The following is a 26164-nucleotide window of genomic DNA, read 5'->3' as shown; positions in this document are numbered from 1 at the left end:
GCTATTGTCAAGCGGATCCTAAAGAAGACAAAAAAAAAAAAACTGCTAAGGACGAGCAGCAGTTCAAGGCAAACTGGCTTTCTGCGGCGAAGAAGGTGGACAAGGTGGCTGTACAAAATCTGATGGCAGGTGTCAAGCGTGAGGCCCGGCAATTCGGATTTGGAAAAGCGAAAGCCTAACTGAATATTTTTCCTGAATTTTATACTAATTGAACTTGAAAAAGAAAATTAATTTGATTTTTTAAATAAACGATTTCACCGATTTACACGCGTTTTCCCATTGACCAAATTTTGACCGTATCACCCTTTAAACGACCCCCATATTTCAATTCTGGCTCTCTACCACATGTGGACTAACTCACAATTTAGAAAACGATGTTAAGAAGTTTTAAGATACCACAACCCCAAGTAATTCGATTGTGGATGACAGTCTTTAGTACAAGTTTCTATTCAATTCATGGTGGAGGGTACATAAGATTCGGCCTGGCCGAACTTACGGCCGTATATACTTTTTTAAAATTCATTTAAAATGTTAAATGATAGTTTTTTCTGTGAAATATGTGGGTGTCTTCTGTGTGTTGGAGTTCGCTCCCTTCTTACATTGATTTTCTTCATTGGAGTGATTCCATGAGATTATGTTATCATTCACTGTTCTCTGAGATAGCTGAATGCCTTGTTTGTGGTGGATTTCGCTCTCTTCCTGCATTTGAGTGACACCATTAGATTGTCATTCACTGCTCTCTAAAGTAGCTGGATGTTTTGTCTGTGGTGAATTTTCTTCCCATCAGTAGAGGGTTTTGCTCTCTTCGTATATTGATATTCTACATTGTAATGGCTTCGTTATATATTATCATCCAATGCTCTCTGAAGTAGGTGCATTTTGCTATGATCGAAAAAAAACTAGTCTAAGTGGTGTCCCACACCATATAAAATTGTAATACTGTGAATGCTCTTGCCACCTTTCTATTCGGAAATTGTAATATTTCGTCTTTAATATACATTTTTCTCTCCGTGCACCTTCGGTCAACTTTATCCAAAACCATGATGGGGTCATAAAGATTTCAATTATTACACTATACCACCATAATAGAGCAGCTGATTGGAGAAATATCAAAAATTTGGAAAACCCAATACCAAAGAATGAATTGTCAAATACCTTATCATTCCGATCAATCATTATTAGCCTGTTTGGGTTGTACTTTATCGCTTCGATATAGCCCCCAAAGAGAGAGAATAACAAACAAAGTGCCGACATTTATAGATTCCTTCGAGCCACAAAGACATAAATACGGCATCGTAATGTCATTAATGGCTCATTAATAGCCAACAAGTATTTCAAGTAAACAGGGCCAATATTCGCACAATGCAATTGGCTGACACAGTTAGCAAGGCCATAAAGCCATGGACGATATTAATTACATTATGGGTGGCCATAAATATCCATTCCCCATCCCCACTATTGGTAGAGGCTAAACGTATCCATTGGAGTTACCAGAATTCGACAATGTCAACAGAGGGACGTATTGTAGGGGGCCAAGATGCCGAAATTGGTTTTGCACCTTATCAGGTATCCATTCAATCGATATTTGGAACTCATCTATGTGGTGGTGTTATCATTGATGAGCAATGGATCCTCACCGCGGCGCATTGTGTTCAAGACTATCCCTTGGATGTATTACGGGTTATTGCCGGTACGAATAATTGGACTCAACCGGGCTCGATACGTGAATTGAAAATGGCCATACCTCATTGTGGACATGATCAACCGGAATATCATAATGACATAGCTGTTGTATATTTGGATGAACCATTGGTCTTTGACAATCTCACCCAGAAGGTGGAATTGTCACGCCATACTCTGGAGAAGGGTGATGTGGTGACTCTAACTGGTTGGGGTTCTACTCGCTTGAATGGTTATCCTCCAGATCTTTTACAAAAATTGGATTTGAATTTTGTGCCACATGAGGAGTGTGTGGAAAAATGGGATAATGATGAAGGAGTTGGTGTTGGGCATATTTGTACATTAACCCAAGAGGGTGAAGGTGCTTGCAATGGTGATTCGGGTGGTCCTTTGGTACATAACGGTAAACTGGTGGGTTTGGTTAATTGGGGTGCCCCTTGTGCCAGGGGTAAACCGGATATGCATGCTAGCACTGTCTACTATTATGATTTCATACAATTATCTCTTAATCAATGCTACCGAAAAAGAGGTTAACTTACTAACTTTATTTGGGCAATAAAGGAAAATATGGAAACACTTATAATTATTAATAAAAAATTAAATTGCCTTATTTCGGCGGTTTTGGTCGCAGTTTTTTGTGCAAATATAAAATATAACGTTTTTATTTTTTTTTTTATAAAATTTCTATAGCATGCCAAATGCCCGAATTTGAAATAAAATTGTACAAACAAACATTACCCACACACAGAGAAGGAATATGATCACCCCAAAGATGTTTTAAGAGCAAAATGTTATTTTTTAATGGTGACCATGGGACATTTTTATCGCAAAAATGTTGTTTTTTCGGCAAACATATACATGGTTACCGAAATAAGACATATGCATTTTGAGAAAATAACATGGTTGCCGCAAACATGTTACATGTTCTCCGTCCAAAAATGACATTTTGCTCTCGAAACATGGCTGACGTGATCATATTCCTTCTCTGGGTGCAGTGATGAACTTAATTTTCACTTCACTTTTGAGATGATATATAAAAATACTTTGTGATACACGGGAGCCACCGTAGTGCACTGGTTAGCATGCCCGCCTTGCATACACAAGGTCGTGGGTTCGATTCCTGCTTCCATCGAACACCAAAAAGTTTTTCAGCGGTGGATTATCCCACCTCAGTAATGCTGGTGACATTTCTGAGGGTTTCAAAACTTCACTAAGTGGTTTCACTGCAATGTGGAACGCCGTTCGGACTCGGCTATAAAAAGGAGTCCCTTGTCATTGAGCTTAACATGGAATCGGGCAGCACTCAGTGATAAGAGAGAAGTTCACCAATGTGGAACCGCAATGGACTGAATAGTCTAAGTGAGCCTGATACATCGGACTGCCATCTAACCTAACCTAATCTAAGTCATTGTAAATTTAACAATAAATTGAGTTTCCATGAAACTATCAAAGCGAAAACATCGTTTCCTTTTCTTCCTTCTCTTCGACCGTCGACCATTTTGTGCTACAAAATGCCATAATTTTTCAATTTATCATAGAGTGCTGCCCGATTCCATGTTTTATTTTTTTTTTTATTTATTTATTTACATCTACCGAGCTATGCTCTTACAGATTACATTAAATTTTCATGATAATGTTGAAATATGATTTATACATTGCAAACAAATTATACAAAATTTACGTTTCATTATCAAACAAAATTCTAAGCATTCTCTTGAAAATGTGTCGTTCTGTGTGATAATCTATTCGGTTTGCAATGGAATTAAATAAATTGAGGCATCGTGTTAAGGGTTCATTTATCCCGTAGCTTGTTCTATGAAAAGGAACATTAAATAAATGATATTCCCTTAAAAATCGATTAGGAACGTTGAATGGCAAGAAAGACAATAAATCTGGGCAATCTATATTCGTATCCATAATATCTTTTATAAAAACAATACCTTGGAGCTTTCTCCTAAAATGAAGTTGCTGAATGCCAAGAATTCTACATCGTTCTATATATGATGGCATACTATCCCACGTATAAAGCATTCTTAAAGCAAATCTTGTAAAACGTTTTTGAACCTTTTCTATTCTGTTTATGCTTTCGTTATAAAATGGATCCCAAATAATACACAAATATTCAATGACACAATGACAAGGGACCTACTTTTTACAGCCGAGCCCGAACGGTGTTTCACATTGCGGTGTATCCAGTGAACCAGAAGCTTTGAAACACTCAGAAATGTCACCAGCATTGCTGAGAGGTGATAATTCACCGCTTAAACTTTATGGTGTTGGATCGAAACTGGGGTTGAACCCACGATCCTATGTATACAAGGCGGGCATGTTAACCCTTGCACCACGGTGGCTCCCTTTAGTGGAACTTCAGTGGCAATTTTACCACCCGCTTTTTGAAGCGTCGACCATTTTGTGCTACTAAATGCTACAATTTTTAAATTTTAACCTATACACAAATTTCGCAAAAACAAAATAATTTTACACAATTTTAATGTTTAACAAGTATATAACATACAGTAGTAAGTTCGGCCGGGCCAAATTTTCCCGAAGATAAATTTAAAGATTTTACCTATAAAAACTATATCAGATTCCGGATTTATAAGAACCATTTTTTGTTTGACTTTTACAGGAATCATTAAGATCTCATGTACATGTGCAAGAAAATGATGAAATAACGCCTTGATTTGAAATCTAAAATTTGTAGATATTCACCCCCATTATTATTACGAGAAGTAAAATCTGGACATTTTACTTTCAGTTTCAAGCAGTTTTCATGATCAGTGCGCATTCTATACCCTTAAGAAGTGAAATCGGTCTATATTGAGGCCTTACCTCACAAAAACGATACACGTTTTTGTGAGTCTAAAATACCAATATATTTCCAATTTCAGACAAATCGGATAAAAACTACGGATTCTAGAAGCCCAAGAAGTAAAATCGTGAGATCGGTCTATATGGGGGCTATACCAAAACATGGACCGATACTCACCATTTTTGGCACACCTCTTTATGGTCCTAAAACACCTCTAGATTTCAAATTTCAGCCAAATTGGATAAAAACTACGGATTCTAGAAGCCTAAGAAATAAAATCGAGAGATCGGTCTATATGGGGACTATATCAAAACCTGGACCGATATAGCCCATCTTCGAACTTGACCTGTTTGCAGACAAAAGACGAGTTTGTGCAAAATTTCAGTACGATTGCTTTATTATTGAAGACTGTAGCGTGATTACAACAGACAGACAGACAGACGGACATGGTTATATCGTCTTGGAATTTCTCCCTGAAATTTTGAAATTTTAAATTTTTGTCAAAATTTTATTACAAATTTTCTATAGAAATAAAATTTTGACAAAATTTTCTATAGAAATAAAATTTTCTATGGAAATAAAATTTTGACAAAATTTTTTTATGGAAATAAAATTTTTGACAAAATTTTCCATATAAATAAAATTTTGACAACATTTTCTATAGAAATAAAATTTTGACAAAATTTTGTATAGAAATAAAATTTTAACAAAATTTTCAATAGAAATAAAATTTTGACAAAATTTTCTATGGAAATAAAATTTTGACGAAATTTTCTATGGCAATAAAATGTTGACAAAATTTTCTATAGGAATAAAATTTTGACAAAATGTTCTATAGAAATAAAATTTTGACAAAATTTTCAATAGAAATAAAATTTTGACAACATTTTCTATGGAAATAAAATTTTGACTAAATTTTCTATGGAAATAAAATTTTGACAACATTTTCTATAGAAAAAAAAATTTGGACAAAAGTTTCTATAGAAACAAAATTTTGACGAAATGTTTCAAAGAAATACAATTTTGACAAAATTTTCTATGGAAATAAAATTTTGACAAAATTTTCTATGGAAATAAAATTTTTACAAAATGTTTTATATAAATAAAATTTTGACAAAATTTTCTATAGAAATACAATTTTGACAAAATTTTCTATGGAAATAAAATTTTGACAACATTTTCTATAGAAAAAAAATTTGACAAAAGTTTCTATAGAAACAAAGTTTTGACGAAATGTTTCAAAGAAATAAAATTTTGACAAAATTTTCCAAAGAAATAAAATTTTGACAAAATTTTCTATGGAACTAAAATTTTGACAAAATTTTCTATGGAAATAAAATTTTGACAAAATTGTCTATAGAAATAAAAATTTGACGAAATTTTCTATGGAAATAAAATTTTGACAAAATTTTCTATAGAAATAAAATTTTGACAAAATTTTCTATAGAAATAAAATTTCGAAAAAATATTCTACAGGAATAAAATTTTGACAAAATTTTCTACGGAAATAAAATTGTGAAAATTTTTTCTATAGAAATAAAATTTTGACAAATAATAATTTTTAGTTTAATAATTTTTTGGTAAAATTTTCTATAGGAATAAAATTTTGACAAAATTTTCTATGGAAATAAAATTTTGACAAAATTTTCTATAAAAATAAAATTTTGACCACGTTTTCTATAGGAATAAAATGTTGACAAATAATAGTTTTTTTGTTTACTAGTTTTTTGGTAAAATTTTCTCCAAATGTTGGTAGATAATTTTGGGCTCGAGTGGCAACCATGGTATCGGTCCATGTTTTAGTATAGCACACATATACACCGATCTTCGGTGATTTGATTTCTTGGACTTCTAGATACCGCAATTTTTCTCTGATTTGGCTAAAATTGGAAAGAGATATGACAAGTTTGGTTTATATCGCCTGCTTTAATTTCTTGAGGCGATAGGTAGCGCATTTATCATATCCGAAACTAGAAGTAAAATTTACCGATTTGGTTTCTCGTAATCCTTCGAGTTTTCCAAAAAAAAATTATCACCAAAATATTTTCAGTTAAAAGTTAATTCAAGTTAAAAACGTAACCAATTAAAAAATTTGTTATTTAGTCAAAATCTTAAATTTTTAATTAAAACAATATTTATCCCAATTAATATTTTAATTAAATAAAGAAATATTTCCAATTAAACATTTGATTGAGAAAATTTTGTTTGTTAATAATTATTCATTTGATAATTTGATTTTATTCGATTTTTTTTTTGATTATTAAATATTTACTGAAATTAAAAAAAAAAAAAAACTCCAACTATAATTATATTACGAAAATCCTTAAGGAAGTATAAACTTTTTTTTTTTTAATTACAAGAAAATTATTTTATTTAAAGGAAAAAACAATATATAAATAAATAAAAATGGTACAATATGGAAAATAAATAATGAAAATAAGTTTTTTGACTAAAATCAATAAAATTTTTAATTCAACCAATTAAAAACAAGTATATACGGCCGTTCGGCCAGGCCGAATCATACGTACCCTCCACCATGGATTGCGTAAAAACATCTACTAAAGACTGTCATCCAAAATCGAATTACTTGGTCTGTGGTAATACTTGCCGATGGCAAGGTATCTTAAAACCCTTCTTAATTGTAAGTTAATATACACGGAGTTTATATTACACAAAAAAGCCCGATTAAATACGTATATAATTCAGTTCTTGATCGGTATATATAGGGGCGTCTATAAATAATTATGAACCGATATGAACTGTTTCTTGGTAATTAGAGAGCCAGAAGTGAAATACGGGGCTCAATATGGAAAAAATTTTGGCATGATTGTTATCGGCCATATCCTTGCACAACGTACAAAATTTCAACCGAATCGGATGAAATTTACTTCTCCAAGAGGCTCCGGAGATTAAATCTGGGGATCAGTTTATATGGGGGCTATATATAATTATGGTCCTATATGGACTAATTTCTCCAAGAGGCTCCGGAGGTCAAATCTGGGGATCGGTTTATATGGGGGCTATATATAATTATTGACCGATTTGGAACAATTTTTGCATGATTGTTAGAGACCATATACTAACATCACGTACCAAATTTCAACCGGATTGGATGAAATTTGCTTCTCTTAGAGGGTCTGCAAGCCAAATTTGGGGGTCCGTTCGTGTTTCGGAAGTTCGCGTAATTTCAACGGACGGACATGCTTAGATTGACTCGATCCAGAATATACATACTTTATGGGGTCTTAGAGTAATATTTCGATGTGTTTCAAACGGAATGACAAAGTTAATAAATCCCCCATCCTATGGTGGAGGGTATAAATATAAATGAAAGTGCCGAAGATATCATTTAACTTTTTAATCAAGCATTTCGTTTATTTCTAATTAAATCTATGATTAATACTATAATTTTCGTGATTGAAGAAATTTCAATTAAAAAATTAATTGAATCGATTATTTCGTGATTGAATCCGAAAAAAATCTGTGTGGTAGTAAAAATCTACACAATTTAGATTGCAAATCATATGAAAGTCGTTATTTCATCGAAATTTCTCGCACGCTTAGATGAAATATGTAAGATTCGTCTCTATATATAAAAGCTTTAAATTTAATATCCCGAAGCGTACCATTTTAACTGATATTCTATGCCTCATCAAATTCATCTAAAATTCTTTTTATTCCCTCCACTACGATGAGGGGATTTTTAATGGAAACTTTTCAAATTTAATTCATAGTGGAGAGTATTTAAGATTCTGACCGGCCGACCTTACGGCCGTATTTACTTGTTTCAGTACATGAATGTACTCGTATTTGAAATTATCCCCCATGTAGACCGATCTGCAGATTTGACTTCTTTAGCTTCGAGACGTAGCAATTGTTATAAAATTTATAAGGAATTAATAATCTAGAGGTAATTTAAGTCCCCAAAAAATATGGCATATCCAAGGTGGTAAGAAATTTAGAAAATCAAAAAAACCAAAAAACATTAAATCATCCTCGTTAATATAATATTCAAAAAAATTAATATTTCGTTTGGGGATTGAATGATTTTATCGTATTTGCAGTAAACGAAATTTTCAAGAAGGTCATAAAAACGAAACATACACACACATACACATGTAAAACCCTCAAGTACATTAACTGAAAGGTCCCATATAGATATCGGACCAGATAAAATGCCAGCACATAATGTAAAACCAAAAAAGACCACAGGTAACTTTATTGGAAAATTTCATTGGATATTTAAACACTCCACACTTTAGTGTAGAGCAGGGAAGTAGTATTCTCACCATGAAAAATTCATTCGTTGTATTTTTGGTCCTGTTGGGACTCACGTCTAGTCAAGCTGTACGCTTGATTAGTAATCATAGCCAGATTACTAAGGGATCCCAAGGCCGTATTGTGGGTGGCGAAGTAGCTGAGATCGGTTTTGCCAAATATCAAATTTCATTGCAAGGCATGTATGGAGGTCACATGTGTGGTGGAGCCATTATAGGCGATTATTGGGTCTTAACCGCTGCCCATTGTGTCGATGGGTATAATCCTTCATTTTTGAGGGTGATAACTGGTACCAATATATACTTTCAACCTGGAGCCGTTCACGAAGTTGAAGAATTCTGGATACACTGTAACTATGATAATCCTTGGTATCACAATGATATTGCCATATTGCGTTTGACCGAACCGATAGTCTTCAATGATTTGACCCAACCCATTCCCTTGCCGGTCACACCATTGAAAGATGGCGATGAAGTCATTTTAACCGGCTGGGGTGACACTGTATTGTGGGGCGATACTCCGGATAATCTCCATAAACTCTATACGAAATTTGTCACCTATGAGGAATGCAAAGAAATTTATGCTGGTGCTGAAATGTTGGACGTTGGCCATATTTGTACATACACTCGTGTTGGAGAAGGTTCATGCCATGGTGATTCTGGTGGCCCTTTGATAAGTAATGGTCATTTGGTGGGTCTTGTCAACTGGGGTATGCCTTGTGCCACAGGAACCCCTGATGCCCATGCCAGTGTTTATTATTATCGTGATTGGATCAAGAAGGTGATGAGTGAGAATTGTCGCTCGTGTCAATGCAGTGGTAGCAATTATCCCACGGCCAAGAAACAGAATAAACCAGAAAATGTATATAAATTGTAAAAATGTACGAAATGTGAATAAATGGGTTATATTTCGAATATAGACAATATATATATTCGAACTACTTTGTTGCAAATAAAATCTTCTTTTTGAATCCGGCAATGGTATAAAATTGGATCCGAATAGCAAAAATTAAAAAAAGAAACTTTCTACATAAAAAAATACTTCAATTCAAAGATGTTGACCTTTTGATATTAATTAAGAGCATGAGATGCTATGTAGATCTAAATCTAGGCTCTATAAATTTTAAATTAGGATACATTTATCGAATTCTTTTTCCTATATAGCAATAAAGATATTCATGTACAAATAAATAAATGCAAATTATAACAGAACAAGTAAGGAAAGTCTAAAGTCGGGCGAGACCGACTATATTAGACCCTGCACCAGTTTGTAGATCCACATTTTCCATACCATATCAAATCCGTCAAATGTGTTAGGTGCTACATATAAAAGTTTAAGTTCCCATACACATATATTTAAATCTAACCCGATCTGGACAAAATTTGTTAGACTTCTACAAAATGAATAGACTTAAAATTTAGTGGGCTAATGCCCTGGGGTAGAACACAGTGTTAATAAAAATATATGTGGGAATCATTTAAACCTGAACCAATTTTGAAACAATTTCGCAAAAGTGTATTTATGATTTATCAGTCGATAGATATGTATTAGAAGTATAGGAAAATTGGTGTCATTATACCCTCCACCATAGGATGGGGGGTATATTAACTTTGTCATTCCGTTTGTAACACATCGAAATATTGATCTAAGACCCCATAAAGTATACATATTCTGGGTCGTGGTGAAATTCTGAGTCGATCTGAGCATCCGATCCGGCTGAAATTTGGTACATGGTATTAGTATATGGTCTCTAACAACCATGCGAAAATTGGTCCATATCGGTCCATAATTATATATAGCCCCCATATAAACCGATCACCAGATTTGACCTCCGGAGCCTCTTGGAAGACCAAAATTCATCTGATTCAGTTGAAATTTGGTACATGATGTTAATATATGGCCTCAAACACCCACGCAAAAATTGGACCTCCAGAGCCCCTTGGAAGAGCAAAATTCTTCCAATTCTGTTGAAATTTGGTACGTGATGTTAGTATATTGTATCCAACAACCATGCAGGAATTGGTTCCTATCAGCCCATAATTATATATAGCTCCCATATAAACCGATCCCCAGATTTGACCTCCGGTGCCTTTTAGAGAAGCAAAATTCATCCGATCTGCTTGAAATTTGGTACGTGGTGGTAGTATATGATATTTAACAACCATGCCAAAAGTGATCCATATCAGTCCATAATCATTTATAGCCCCCATATAAACCGATCCCGAGATTTGGTTTTGGAGCAAATTTCATCCGAGTGAGTTGAAATTTGTGAATGACAGTCTTTTGTAGAAGTTTCTACGCAATCCATGAGGGAGGGTACATAAGATTCGGCCTGGCCGAACTTACGGCCGTATATACTTGTTTTTACATGTTTTCGACTTAGTAGCGGCAATTTTTAAGGAAAATGTGGGTATTTTGGCCATTTTTGTCCAAATCGGAAAAATGTATATATGGAATCTATATCTAAATCTGAACCGATTTCAACCAAATTTGACATACATAGTTACTGCGAGGGCGGTTCTGAAACTTCTTAGCCTATCAATGAAAGAGAATAGTTAGTTTTTCAAAAATATTTTTATCCTCCACCATAGGATGGGGGTATATTAACTTTGTCATTCCGTTTGTAACACATCGAAATATTGCTCTAAGACCTCATAATGTATATATATTCTGGGTCGTGGTGAAATTCTGAGTCGATCTGAGCATGTCCGTCCGTCCGTCCGTCTGTTGAAATCACGCTTACTTCCGAACGAAACAAGCTATCGACTTGAAACTTGGCACAAGTAGTTGTTATTGATGTAGGTCGGATGGTATTGCAAATGGGCCATATCGGTCCACTTTTACGTATAGCCCCCATATAAACGGATCCCCAAATTTGGCTTGCGATTGCTCTAAGAGAAGCAAATTTCATCCGATCTGGCTGAAATTTGGTACATGGTGCTAGTATATGGTCTCTAACAACCATGCAAAAATTGGTCCACATCGGTCCATAATTATATATAGCCCCCATATAAACCGATCCCCAGATTTGACCTCCGGAGCCTCTTAGAGGAGCAAAAGTCATCCGATCCGATTGAAATTTGGTACGTTGTGTTAGTATATTGTCTCTAACAACCATGCCAAAATTGGTCTACCAAAATTTTATTTTTATAGAAAACATTGTCAAAATGCTATTTCTATAGAAATTTTTGTCAAAATTTTATTTCTATAGAAAATTTTGTCAAAATTTTATTTCTATAGAAAATTTTGTCAAAATTTTATTTCTATAGAAAATTTTTTCCAAATTTTATTTCTATAGAAAATTTTGTCAAAATTTTATTTCTATAGAAAATTTTTTCCAAATTTTACTTCTATAGAAAATGTTGTCAAAATTTTATTTTTTCAAGATTTTATTTCTATAGAAAATGTTGTCAAAATTTTATTTCTATAGAAAATTTTGTCAAAATTTTATTTCTATAGAAAATTTTTTCAAAATTTTATTTCTATAGAAAATTTTTTCCAAATTTTATTTCTATAGAAAAGTTTGTCAAAATTTTATTTCTATAGAAAATTTTTTCCAAATTTTATTTCTATAGAAAATTTTGTCAAAATTTTATTTCTATAGAAAATTTTTTCCAAATTTTATTTCTATAGAAAATTTTTTCCAAATTTTATTTCTATAGAAAATTTTTTCAAAATTTTATTTCTATAGAAAATTTTGTCAAAATTTTATTTCTATAGAACATTTTTTCCAAATTTTATTTCTATGGAAACTTTAAACTTAATTATATACGTATTTAATCGGCCTTTTTATTTTAATATATACCACGTATGGACTATGTGGTATATATTACGGTGTTAGGAAGTCTTAAGATACCTTGCCATCGGCAAGTGTTACCGCAACCCAAGTAATTCGATTGTGGATGACAGTCTTCAGTAGAAGTTTCTACGCAATCCATGGTGGAGGGTACAAAAGCTTCGGCCTGGCCGAACTTACGGCCGTATATACTTGTTTTTTAATATAATCTCCTGAAACTTAAATACACTTAGTCCAACGCTTTTCTAGCAATTCTATCCCTTGATTAAAATAGTTTTCCTAAAGGTCTTCAAAATAGTGGTTTACAACTGTAATTGCATCTTCATTTGAGGTAAAACGCTTGCCAGCAATGATTTTTTTTAGATTTGGGAACAAGTAAAAGCCACTGGGAGCTAAATCAGGAGAATAAGGTGGGTGGTCAAGCAACTCGTATTTTTAATTCGTTGACTTTAGCCATTATTAAAACACTCTTGTGCGCTGGTGCGTTGTCTTGATGAAAAATTATTTTTTTATGTTGTAATCCAGGACGTTTTTCTCGAATTTGTACATTTAATTGATCCAAAAGGTTGCAATAGTACTCTGAATTTACTGTTTTACCCTTTTGCAGATAGTCAATCAATAAAATACCTTTGAAGTCCCAAAAAACCGTTGCCATAACCTTACCAGCTGATTGAATTGTTTTTGCCTTCTTCGAAGCACTTCCTCCAGCTTCAGTCCATTGTTTGGATTGTTCTTTTGTCTCTGGAGTATAGTGGTGGATCTATGTCTCATCAACAGTTATGAAACGGTGCTTAAAATCCATTTTATTTCGTTTAAAACGATCCAAACAAGCTTGAGAAATGTTCATTCTTAAGCGTTTTTGATCGACTGTTAACAAATGAGGCACCCATCTTGCAGAAAGCTTTTTCATCTGTAGTTCTTCAGGCAAAATTAAATGGACTCGATCATTTGAGATGCCCATGATATTAGCCACTTCGCGCACTTTTATTCGTCGATCATTTAATACCATATCATGCACTTTGGCTACAATTTCTGTTGTTGTTGCTGTTTTTGGACGTCCACTACGTGGTTCATCTTCAATGCTTGTACGACCACGTTTAAATTCAGCAACCCAAGTTTTTACTGTTGCATATGAAGGAGCACTTTCACCTAACACATTCACCATATCATTATGAATTTCTTGTCCCGATAAACCTTTTTTATGTAAATATTTAATGACAGCACGCATTTCTAATTTTTCCAAAAATTGCGGATGCGTCTTTTTTGAACACCTGTTTCTATATGAAGGAGTTGCCAGATCGAAACAAAATTTAATATGTGTTCATAGCAGAGATGGAAGTTTCCAAAACACTTAACTTTTTTCTGTTTATACCGCGCTTTTTGTGCTAGGCTAAGAAGTTTGCGAACTGCCCTCGTACCACTCCATAACAATTATTTTTAAGTGGAACCGAAAAAATAAAGTTATTATTATGGGAGATATACCAAGATTAAGTTCATGGTAGGGCTAGTTGCACATGTTTTGAACAGCACCTTACATATATGGGGGATTTGAGTATATATAACATATAAGCAGATTTGGATCGAATTCGGTCCACTTCCATGTCGAATTCGGTCCAATAGGATGTTAAATTTACTCTTTATATAAAATATAAAATCAATTGGACTAAAGTTTCGTTAAAATGTCTTATAGGTAAAATATGGTTATTCTAGCCATGTTTCCCCCATCGAAACGTCGAACAAGAGTGAGGTCCGCCCCTCTATATTTCAAGTATTGTCATTTTCAAAAACATTCATATGTTTTGCTAATCAATATATGATTTGTTTAGATTTCAATTAGCAAAAAATATACGACTCAGACTTATCAATAAAGTGGCAAATAAAATTTCGTCTGATAATAACCTGGTATAATGAATCAAATATATTTCGTTATAAAAACCAAAACTCATTTACCAGGAAAAAACAAAAACAAAAATTATCTAAAATTTGAAAATTACCTACTAAATTAATAAAACAACAAATTGCAATTTCAAGGAATATTTCTTCCAGTTTTATTTTTGCATTTATACAACTTTTTAATTTTTTCTAACATTTACTGGTACCACTCATTTTCGTTCGAATCCAATCCAAAAAGAAGAAAGGACTAGCATGGGCATCGGGATAACCCACTGCACAGGGATAACCCCAGTTGACTAAACCCACTAGAACACCATTGCTAACCAATGGACCACCCGAATCACCATGGCAAGAACCCTCTCCAACTTTAGTGAAAGTGCAAATGTGGCCCACATCTAAATTGGGATTATCATCCATATCCTTTTTACACCGTTCATGGGCCACATATTTCAAATAGACTTTCTTCAAACGATCGGGTGAATCACCCCACAATTCCTCAGAACCCCAACCAGTGAGTAGAACTTCATCACCATCTTCCATGGGTTTTGTGGGTAAGGGAACAGCTTGAGTTTTCTCATTCATTACAATGCTCGAGTTCAAATGCAGCAACGCTATATCATTGTGCATACTGGGATTGTCATAGTTACAATGGACATGGACCTTATCCACATAATAGAATTTACCAGGTACCTCAAGTGTTTGACTTCCAGTCATTACCATAATATCCTCCATATCCTTGGACGCGACACAATGGGCGGCCGTTAATACCCATCGTTCGTCTACAATGGCTCCACCACAAAAATGACCCCAAAAGTTTTGCAAAGACACCTGATACGGTGCCAGACCCTCTTCGGCAAATGAGCCACCAACAATTCGATTATCACTCCTTACAATTCCATCAAAAGTTTGAATACGTTTGCCATTGATTTTTGTTAAAGTAATCGCCAGCACTATCACCACAGAAAATAAAACACTTCGTAAGATCTGCATAGTTAGAATTTCTTGACACAATTGTACTGCCCTCTACAAATCGTCAATCGTTTTAAGTGAATGCTAAGGAATTTTTATGATTTCTTTTTTGAAATCAACGAATCGAATGATAAAAACGACTACGATCTGATAAAAGACAGCGGAGATTATGGCCAATATTACAATATATAATATAAAAAGTGGAAAAAAAGCAAAGCCACCAAATGTCCAAATGATTGAAAGAACAATTCAATTTTATTGCAGTGGCAGAGTCCCTTGTATTATGGTCAGATTTGATATCAGTAATGGTATCATTAATTCAAAGAATATTTTTTCTTCATATTTTCTTCAAGGCATTATCACATGTTAATTTCAAAACAATATGATCCCAGCAAAATAAGCGTCGCCAAAAAAGTAATGAAAATGTTCTTTTTGGATCCGGAAGTGGTGCAAAACTGACGCAGAAGCGATGAATTTAACATGGGCTTGACATAGGACGAAAGTCCTCCATTTCAACAGCCGGTGCACTGAATTTGAATCATTTCTTTAGGTGTGATCTGATTCCATGTTTTGAATGTAAATTAAATAATTCTGTGCTATTTTGTCAAATAAATAATTTTTATAATTTTTATAATTTTTAATGGATTCTAAGGGTTGTCTGAAACGTTTGACCTCAAATATTTTCAAAAATTCAAAATTTTTTCAAATTGGATTTAGCATTTTTTTTTCGACAAAATTTTAATAATTTGTACCATTTTATGAATTCTTAAACTGTTTTTAAACAATTCGAAACAGAAACGTTAAAATTACCCATTAAAAATATGAAAAAAGTGGTGGAATGTGGCGAGAGAAACAGTGGTGGAATGTGGCGAGAGAAATAAGGGGTGATTGTTACAAAATCGGCGCAGAAATATCTGCAGAAGCATTTAAGGACCATTTTCAAACATTGTTGAACCACAGGCAACTAGCACATGATATTCAGTATGCACCAATGCGATATATCAATGAGAAATTGGATAGAGAAATTACGTTAGATGAAATAAAAGTTATCTTAAACAAGACAAAATTAAACAAAGCGCCGGGTGAGGACAGAGTGCCCTATGAGCTGCTGAAATTTGCCACAGATGATTTCCTGCTAGAATTGGTAGCGAACTTCAACGAATTTCTGGAAACTGGGGAGGTAGATGGATGTTTTGAAAGTAGTATAATTTTCCCAATTGTTAAAAAAGGTGATTTAAACAGTGTGCAGAATTACAGAGGGATCTCATTTATGAACACGGTGCCAAAATTATTTATGGGATTATTACATAACAGATTGGCGATTTGGGTTGAGGAAAATAACATACTTAATGACTTCCAGGCCGGGTTTAGAGCACACTATAGCACAGTGGATAACATATATAATCTTTCATCTATAGTTCATCTGAAATTTAACGAAAATAAGAAAGTTTATGCATTTTTCGTTGACTTCTCTGCAGCGTTTGATAAAATACCGCGCAAGCTACTAATATATAAACTGCACACGATTGGAATGTCTACAAAAATCGTTAAAGTCATTGAAAATATATATAAAAACACAAAGTCGGCGGTATGGACGGGGAAAGAATTATCGGACTATTTTCAAACATACACCGGTGTTAAACAAGGCTGTCTGTTATCACCCCTTCTGTTCGCTATCTACTTGAATGACCTACATGATCATTTGGGTGGAGGCTTATATGTAGAAAATATCAATGTTAGAGTCCTCCTATATGCAGATGACATAGTAATCTTAGCAGACAACATATGCGAGATGCAAAAAATGGTAAGACGATTGGAAAGTTACTGTGACCTTTGGAATATGGAAGTGAATATGATGAAATCTGAAATGATGGTTTTTAGAAAGGGTGGACGAATTTCTATAAGGGACACTATTCGATACAAAAATCAGGAAGTCCGTATCGTTAATGAATATACCTACCTAGGAGTGACCCTAACCCCGAAATTAAGCTTCACAAAACAGATAAATAAACGAAATATAGCCGCTAAAAACAGTATTAATGCAACCTGGAAAAACTTTTTGAGTCAGCCAAGTATATCTCTATCTAGCAAATGGAAGTTGTTTCAAGCAGTCTGCAGATCCATACAAACATATGCTGCTCAAGTTTGGGGATGTGTAATTTATGATGAAATAGATAAGCTCCAACGATATTTTATAAAGAGATTACTTAAACTCCCGGACTTCACTTCCAATTATGCTTTGAAGTTGGAAACGAGCATAGAAAATAGCACATTTTATACGCTAGAACTTTATCTGAACTACATATACAAAACTATATTTCAATATAAAAGCAATAGACTACCACATACATTATCAAGGCTTATTTTACAAAGAAAAGTTTTTTGGGCAAAAGAAGTTAATGCACTGGGTGCCGATTTTAGACTAAACTTCTCAGTAAGTACTGCTCAGGATTGGATACAAAATGGACAGATGCTCTTGCAATGCCTAAAGCAAAAAGAGATTTCAAACAACTTTCAAAAAGCCGTAGGGAGCAGCACACGATTTTATAAAAACCTCGATTTTCAAATGGGAATAAGCTATATCAACAGTAAATATAATGCGCAACAAATGTCAATCATATGCCGAACTAGATGCGATATTTTACCCCTAAATGCGAATAACTTTGATGAAAGACAAAGTAAAATATGTACTCTATGCAATACCAATGAAAATGAGAACCTTCAACACTTTATGGCAAGATGTCCCATTCTTCGAGAATTCAGGAAAAGATATTTTGGAAAAGAATATATAGATGAATTAGAACTAATAGAAATATTAAATGGTCACATAACTAATGGTTGGCTCAATCTATATTACTATGTAATGAATTCATTTAAATATAGAAAGATGATAATTGATGAAATATGGTGAAATATTAATTTTTAATAAGCTATGATTAATTAATATATTATAAGCAATGTCTACACTTTCGTTAAGAAAATATTATATACAACAGACGACTATATGTCATTGTTGATTATTTGTAATGTATTTTGTTAAATTTTTAATAAAATGCTACTACTACTACTACTACTACTACTACTAAAATATGAAAAAAGCATGTTATAAAAAATTGAATGAAAAGAACTTCCTGTGTAGTTAAAACAAAGAACATCATTGGGAGTACATCTTCTGGAAGTGCTTTTAAAGTGGTGCCTTTGGAAGAACTTCCAAACTTTTTTGCTGGGATGTTATTGCAGTTTGTCATTTTTGTTTTGTTTTGTTTTTTATTCGTCTAACAGGCTACCGATATAAAAATCGTTATTTTGTTTACAAGTAATACGCTAGCAGAAAATACAATATGTCCTATAAATTTTAATTTCCAATTATTAACAACTTGGCAAATCTACACAATACAGGAGAATCTTCCAACAGCATTCCAAATACTTACTCTACACAATAGTGTTAGAGAGAATAGTTATTACATGTAACGGTAAACTCATGTAATCGAATAAATGTGATACAAGAGAGGAGAGTCTTAGAATATGATTCATGGACTGATTATTGATAAACGTTTTATATGTATTGGAAATTAACAGCGGACACTATCAAACTAACGACGGTGTTAAGTCAAAATTTTCTCATACGAATATTGTTCCACACACTAAATTAAGAATAAACATTATCGACATTCGATAAAATAAAAACTATGAATTAAAATATTTATACCCTGCTCCACACTGTGTCTTTGGCAAAAATGCTCAGTGTGGGCTCCTGAGTCGATATAGCCATGTCCGTCTGTCCGTGAACACATTTTTGTAATCAAAGTCTAGGTCGCAGTTTTAGTCCAATCGACTTCAAATTTGGCACAAGTATGTGTTTTGGCTCAGAATAGATACCTATTGATTTTGGAAGAAATCGGTTCAGATTTAGATATAGCTCCCATATATATATTTCGCCCAAAATGGACTTATATGACCCCAGAAGCCAGAGTTTTACCCTAATTTGCTTAAAATTTTGCACAAGAAGAACAATTAGTACTATAGTCAAGTGTGCCAAATTTTATTGAAATCGGTTCAGATTTAGATATAGCTCCCATATATATCTTTCGCCCGATATGGACTAATACGGTCCCAGAAGCCAGAGTTTTACCCCAATTTGGTTGAAATTTTGCGCTAGGAGTACAATTAGTAGTGTAGTCAAGTGTGCCAAGGTTTATTGAAATCGGTTCAGATTTAGATATAGCTCCCATATATATCGTTCGCCCGATTTACACTCATATGACCACAGTGGCCAATCTTTTACTCCGATTTAATTGAAATTTTGCACAGGCAGTAGTAGTAGCATTGTAGCTATGCGTGCCAAATTTGGTTGAAATCGGTTCAGATTTATATATAGCTCCCATATATAGCTTTCGCCCGATTTACACTCATATGACCACAGGTGCCAATTTTTAACTCCGATTTAGTTGAAATTTTGCACAGGGAGTAGAATTAGCATTATAGCTATGCGTGCCAAATTTGGTCGAAATCGGTTCAGATTTAGATATAGCTCCCATATATATGTTTTTCAGATTTCGACAAAAATGGTCAAAATACCAACATTTTCCTTGTAAAATCGCCACTGCTTAGTCGAAAAGTTGTAAAAATTACTCTAATTTTCCTAAACTTCTAATACATATATATCGAACGATAAATCATAAATAAACTTTTGCGAATTTTCCTTAACATTGCTTCAGATTTAAATGTTTCCCATATTTTTTTTTTGCTAACATTGTGTTCCACCCTAGTGCATTAGCCGACTTAAATTTTGAGTCAATAGATTTTGTAGAAGTCTATCAAATTCTGTCCAGATCGAGTGGTATGTATTTGGGACAAACCTTTATATATAGCCCCCAACATGTTTGACGATGTTATATGGTATCGAAAATTTAGATATACAAAGTTGTGTATTATATAGTCGGCCCCGCCCGACTTTAGACTTTCCTTCCTTTACTAAAATTGTGTTCCACTCTAGTGCATTAGCCAACTTAAATTTTGAGTCTATAGATTTTGTAAAAGTCTATCAAATTCTGTCCAAATCGAGTGATATTTAAATGTATGTATTTGGGACGAACCTTTATATAGCACCCAACACATTTGACGGATGTGATATGGTATCGAAAATTTAGATCTACAAAGTGGTGCAGGGTATAATATAGTCGGTCCCGCCCGACTTTAGACTTTCCTTACTTGTTTTATGTATATTATGGATGTTTTTATTATATTCGACCTGTATATACATTTTCCAATTGATAATTGTTGATAAAAACGAGCTCGAGGTCTGGATGATTAATTTTTATTTATTCAATATTTCGTCTTTTCATTTAAAGACTTCATCGGGAACATTTTTGAAAAAAACAAAAATAATACACCAACTGTAGAGTAAATAGCTAACGACGGTGTCTGTTGCATTTATGTGATATATTTTTAGTCACAAGTATATATGAAATGTGAATTGTTTCCTTTCTTTTAAAATAATAAATATTTTAGAGATATAATAATTACATTTCTTTAAGACAATGAAAATGTTCATTAATACACTGAAGAAACAATAAACCCACCGGAGAAAAAAAAACGCTATTAATTAATTTTAGAACATTTAGAATATTTTTAGAAAATCTTAATCAAACAGTATTACAAACTCTGAAATCGCGCCGATTTATTAGAGATAATTTTTCACTTGTTAAAGAAACTGTTGTAATTTGAAGGAAAAAAGTAGTATTGAAAATTGCAATAATGTCTTTAGTGCCATACGAAGTTCTTCATTTGTGTATATTTTTTCCGTTTTTAATTCATATAACGTACGCAAAAGGTTATTAGAATAATGAACTAAATTAAAAACTAATTTTAAATTTAAATTCAATGATTAATTTTTTTTAACTATTTCTTCATATTCAAACAAGTAAGGAGAGTCTGCAAAATCTATTAAATTGTTCTCCAATAAATCGACATACGAGTATATCTCTGCGTTCATTTTAGTCGAGACAAAAAATATTTTAGATTTTCCTCGTGCTCCAAAAGCTGCCCATACCATAAGAGATCCACCCCCGTGGGTGCGTTTATAGCACCGAGAATTTGACCGAGAATCTCGCCAATATTTGTGATGGCCATCAGGAATTCAGACCCAATTCTACTTTTATTTCTCTGCAGCTCATATTTTCATTGGCAGCAAGTTGGCGAATATGTCGCTTTGTCCATTGCGCTCACTGCGTTTAGCACAACCATAGTTTGTGGGATTTAAAAAAAAAATTTAATCGTATTGCGGTGTCGATTTGTCGCCGATGCAATTTCTCCAATTTTTTGCCAGCTAGGTCCATTCCGATCATTTTTCCGCGTTCTTCCTCTGAAAGTTCACATCCTCGAGGCATTTTTCACTAAAGATTAAAAATTTGCACTAAATTTCTTCTGAATAAATAAAAGAACATAAATGTAACCCACCCACAATCTATATTTATTATTCGCTCTTCAGCGACAAAAATGTAAATGATGTATAATGCACATATAACTATTTGTTATTGAACATCTAACTTTCATTACAAATTTCATATAACGGTACATCGAATTGGTGTCTAGCGATAAAATCGTTAATGATAATCATAGCATAGAGGGTCATAACCATCGTTAAAAATAAAAATTTTAAGTACCGTTATTTTCGTCCAAAAGAGAAATGAAACAATCTTTGCACATATATTTATTTTACAGAGGTACTTGTGCCAAATTTGAATATATATACTTGAAGCAAAATATGTTTGGGAGTATATGTTACAGAGGTAATTTATTTGCGGGTGTAGACAATATTCTTCAAATGTTATAATAAATTCCTATTCAAATATACAAAATTACGCTTTCTTCCGGTCAAACCGGAAGAACTAAAACTATCTCTATTATTTTTGCACGATACAAACAATATTTTGAAAATTTCCTGAACATGTATATGCTTGAACCAGAATGTGTTTAGGGTGCATAACATATTCTAGGGATCCTCAGGTTTTTACCACTATTTGTTTTTATGAAATTATAAAGCCTCCTTATCTTCGGTGAGCGTAAAACGATATTTTCTATATCTTGGATTCAATTGAGTAATTATGCGAGTCATACGAAAAATAAAACAACTTCTCCATATCTTTATCTTCATTATTAAGATAACGATGTAATCTCTCAATTTGACCACTAAATGGTAAATAATTAGTCAACCTTTATAGTGATTATCGAAATTCCCAAATTTAGTTTCATTAAAAATGCTCTTCACTAAAGAGACTCTATTCTGCATACTACTATCGATCACTATAGTTATAAGCAAAGGCGATGACTTCAAATCTCGTATTATTGGAGGTCAAGTGGCTGAGGAAGGTTTAGCACCCTATCAAATTTCTTTACAAACCTTGCCGGGATCACATCTGTGTGGAGGGGCCATTATTGGAGATCAATGGATATTAACAGCAGCTCATTGTGTTGCAGGATGGCCACCGGAATATTTAAGAGTGGCGATGGGTTCAAATGTTTATAAGGAGCCTATAGCGATACATCATCTGGATCGTATCTATTTACATTGCAACTATGATCAGCCCAAATATCATAACGATATAGCTGTGCTTCACCTGAATACCACTATTCAATGGAATGAAAAAATTCAGCCAATATCTTTAGCCCATAAATCTTTGAATACCTCAGAAGCCCTACTATTCACTGGATGGGGTTTGATATCTCTATGGGATCCTAATCCAGAGAAATTACAAAAACTAAATATGTTCCATGTGACGAGAGAAGAATGTTCTGAAATGCTTCAAGAATTTGATGACGTACAAATGGATATAGGCCATGAATGTGCCTATGTCAAGCGCTATCAAGGAGCTTGTCATGGTGACAATGGTGGACCCTTGGTTCATGACCAAACTCTTGTGGGTATTCATTCCTGGAGTTATCCCTGTGCCGATGGTTATCCCGATATATTTGTAAACATTTGGTATTATCGCGAATGGATACGTCAGGCCATGAGTGGTAATACAAAATGTAAATATGTGAATTTCTCATAAAGTGGATGGATAATTTTAGCATTTTTACCTTTTTGCCAAAAATATTTTCTTTGACAAATTTTTGTGTTTGCTTTATTGGAAACTAATGTTATGTGTTATTAAAATTAATTAACTTTTCCAAGTGCTTGTGTGTGTTTTTCTCATGTTTAATATTTCTGTGGCCTCTTGAAATTTCGATTTTGGGAATTGTGCCAAATATCGGGCCAGTCATAGTTGCACGTTTTCCCTCTCGCTACGTAATACATCGCAATCGTTGCTAAGGTCCATTATTTTGATGAATCAGCTGTCTTGTCACTTCGATTTTCCATGTGCGTATGGCCATCGCATACCTGATTTTCGAAGGAAAATAGAAAATTTTCATTTTGCATCTCAGGTGTTCACCAGCTGAAGAGGTGGAGGTAGTGGGCAGTAGTGTTTGATGGTTTTTGTTTTTGGCGGCAATTTTCTGGACCACATGACGCTTTAACATTGTCTAAAGATCATTAAGTAGTCATTTTTAGACAAATTCCCTCTTCCCTTTTGCCGCATTGTGTTGAAAGGAAAAAGTGTTTATTTAAAAATAGTTTTTTTTTTAATATATATCAGCTAGTAAAATCGTATCAGATACATATATTGGAATATAAGACTAGACCTTTGTTTGTTATTCTCTTAATTATACTCTTCTCTTTTTCAATGAAGAATTCAAACATTACATATCCCGTTTCCATTTCCTTTTTCTATAGATTTTTTTAAGGAATTGCAAGTAAAGACAACGGTAATATTATGATTTTGCCATTGTGCTTGATTCACCACAAAGCCATATGCACTTTTGAGTGAAACGCCTAAAAGTATGCTTAACTTTTTGTTGAAGAATATTAAATTACCAGTACTTAACAATTAACACAAAAGGTTTCCGGAACTGATATATACTAGAATGTGATTTTTAGTTAGCGATAACTTTTTAAATATGAAGGTTAGGACAAACTATTTTGAAAGTGTCCTTTGTCATTGCGAAAAAAACTGTTCCTGTTGTTAAAAAAATGCTTTTTGAATCGTGCCATTGTTTTGCATAAATTCCAGAAAATTCTAAAATTTAGTTCTGGATGTTTTCTTTGTGATCATTAAAAAAAAGTCAAATCCACCAACAGCGAGAGAGTGAAGGACGAAATAGCCATATGTGTACACTCTGCAAAAAGTTTACTTACACTCAAAGATTTTGACCTTTAATTAATGATTTTGATATTGATTGTGAACCAAACAAGTTGTTTCTTTAACCCTTTCACTACTGATGTCCACCTAGAAAGACATTCGAAAAATACACCAAATGCTATTTTCCCACTTAGTTTCGATTTATTTCTCGATGATATTTTAAAGTAGTGGCTTTCATCTGAATAAGCTATATATATTGTCCATATTGGTGAGGTCTAAAATACATTTTTATAAACTTCTTTAACAATAAACGAAAAATACGAAAATTTGCGACAATTTTTGTACTGTATGTTTCTAGTAAATGGACATTTATACAAAAATTATAGCTTATATTTTTACGGGTTCTTTTTTATACCCTCCATCATAGGATGGGGGTATATTAACTTTGTCATTCCGTTTGTAACACATCGAAATATTGCTCTAAGACCCCATAAAGTATATATATTCTGGGTCGTGGTGAAATTCTGAGCCGATCTAAGCATGTCAGTCCGTCCGTCCGTCCAAGCTATCGACTTGAAACTTGGCACAAGTAGTTGCTATCGATGTATGTCGGATGGTATTGAAAATGGGCCATATCGGTCCACTTTTACGTATAGCCCCCATATAAAGGGACCCTCAGATTTGGCTTGTGGACCCTCTAACAGAAGCATATTTCATCCGTTCCAGATGAAATTTGGTATATGGTGTTAGTATATGGTCTCTAACAACCATGCAAAAATTGGTCCACATCTGTCCATAATTATATATAGCCCCCATATAAACCGATCCCCAGATTTGGCTTGCGGAGCCTCAAAGAGAAGCAAATTACATCCGATCCGGCTGAAATTTGGTACATGGTATTGGTATATGGTCTCTAACAACCGTGCAAAAATTGGTCCACATCGGTCCATAATTATATATAGCGCCCATATAAACCGATCCCCAGATTTGGGTTGCGGAGCCTCCAAGAGAAGCAAATTTCATCCGATCCGCCTGAAATTTGGTACATGATATTGGTATATGGTCTCTAACAACCATGCAAAAATTGGTCCACATCGGTTCATAATTATATATAGCCCCCATATAAACCGATACCCCGATTTGGCTTGCGAAGTCTCCAAGAGAAGCAAATTTCATCCAATCCGGTTGTAATTTGGAACATGGTGTTAGTATATGATCTTTAACAACCGTGCCAGAATTGGTGCATATCGGTCCATAATTATTATAGCCCCCATATAAAACGTTCTCCAGATTTGACCTCCGGACCCTCTTGGAGGAGCAAAATTCATTCGATCCGGTTCAAATTAGGAACGTGGTGTTAGTATATGGTCGCAACAACCATACCAAAATTGGTCCAATCACACAAAAATTGATCCATATCGGTTCATAATCATGGTTGCCAATTGAGCCAAAAATAATCTACCAAAATTTTATTTCGATAGAAAATTTTGTCAACATTTTATTTCTATAGAAAATTTTGTCAAAATTTTATTTCTAGAGAAAATTTTGTTAAAA

The 26164-nt window shown here is 33.6% G+C and overlaps 3 protein-coding genes across 3 annotated transcripts; 2 read left to right on the top strand and 1 right to left on the bottom strand.

Annotated features, from left to right (window-relative positions):
• Positions 1-1302: 1302 nt before the first annotated feature.
• Positions 1303-2336, top strand: LOC142222191 (chymotrypsin-2). Its single transcript, XM_075292202.1, has one exon. It carries the CDS (start codon positions 1363-1365, stop codon positions 2212-2214), a length of 852 nt encoding a protein of 283 aa, XP_075148317.1. The 5' UTR covers positions 1303-1362; the 3' UTR covers positions 2215-2336.
• Positions 2337-8725: 6389 nt separating this feature from the next.
• Positions 8726-9727, top strand: LOC142222185 (chymotrypsin-2-like). Its single transcript, XM_075292190.1, has one exon. It carries the CDS (start codon positions 8783-8785, stop codon positions 9644-9646), a length of 864 nt encoding a protein of 287 aa, XP_075148305.1. The 5' UTR covers positions 8726-8782; the 3' UTR covers positions 9647-9727.
• A 4857-nt stretch (positions 9728-14584) lies between these two features.
• LOC142222175 (chymotrypsin-1-like) lies at positions 14585-15488 on the bottom strand. The gene has a single exon (XM_075292182.1). It carries the CDS (start codon positions 15447-15449, stop codon positions 14649-14651), a length of 801 nt encoding a protein of 266 aa, XP_075148297.1. The 5' UTR covers positions 15450-15488; the 3' UTR covers positions 14585-14648.
• Between the last annotated feature and the right edge of the window lie 10676 nt (positions 15489-26164).

Source organism: Haematobia irritans, chromosome 1 (genome assembly GCF_050003625.1).
Source record: "Haematobia irritans isolate KBUSLIRL chromosome 1, ASM5000362v1, whole genome shotgun sequence".
NCBI classification, from domain to species: domain Eukaryota; kingdom Metazoa; phylum Arthropoda; class Insecta; order Diptera; family Muscidae; genus Haematobia; species Haematobia irritans.
This window is presented reverse-complemented; position numbering and strand designations above follow the sequence as displayed.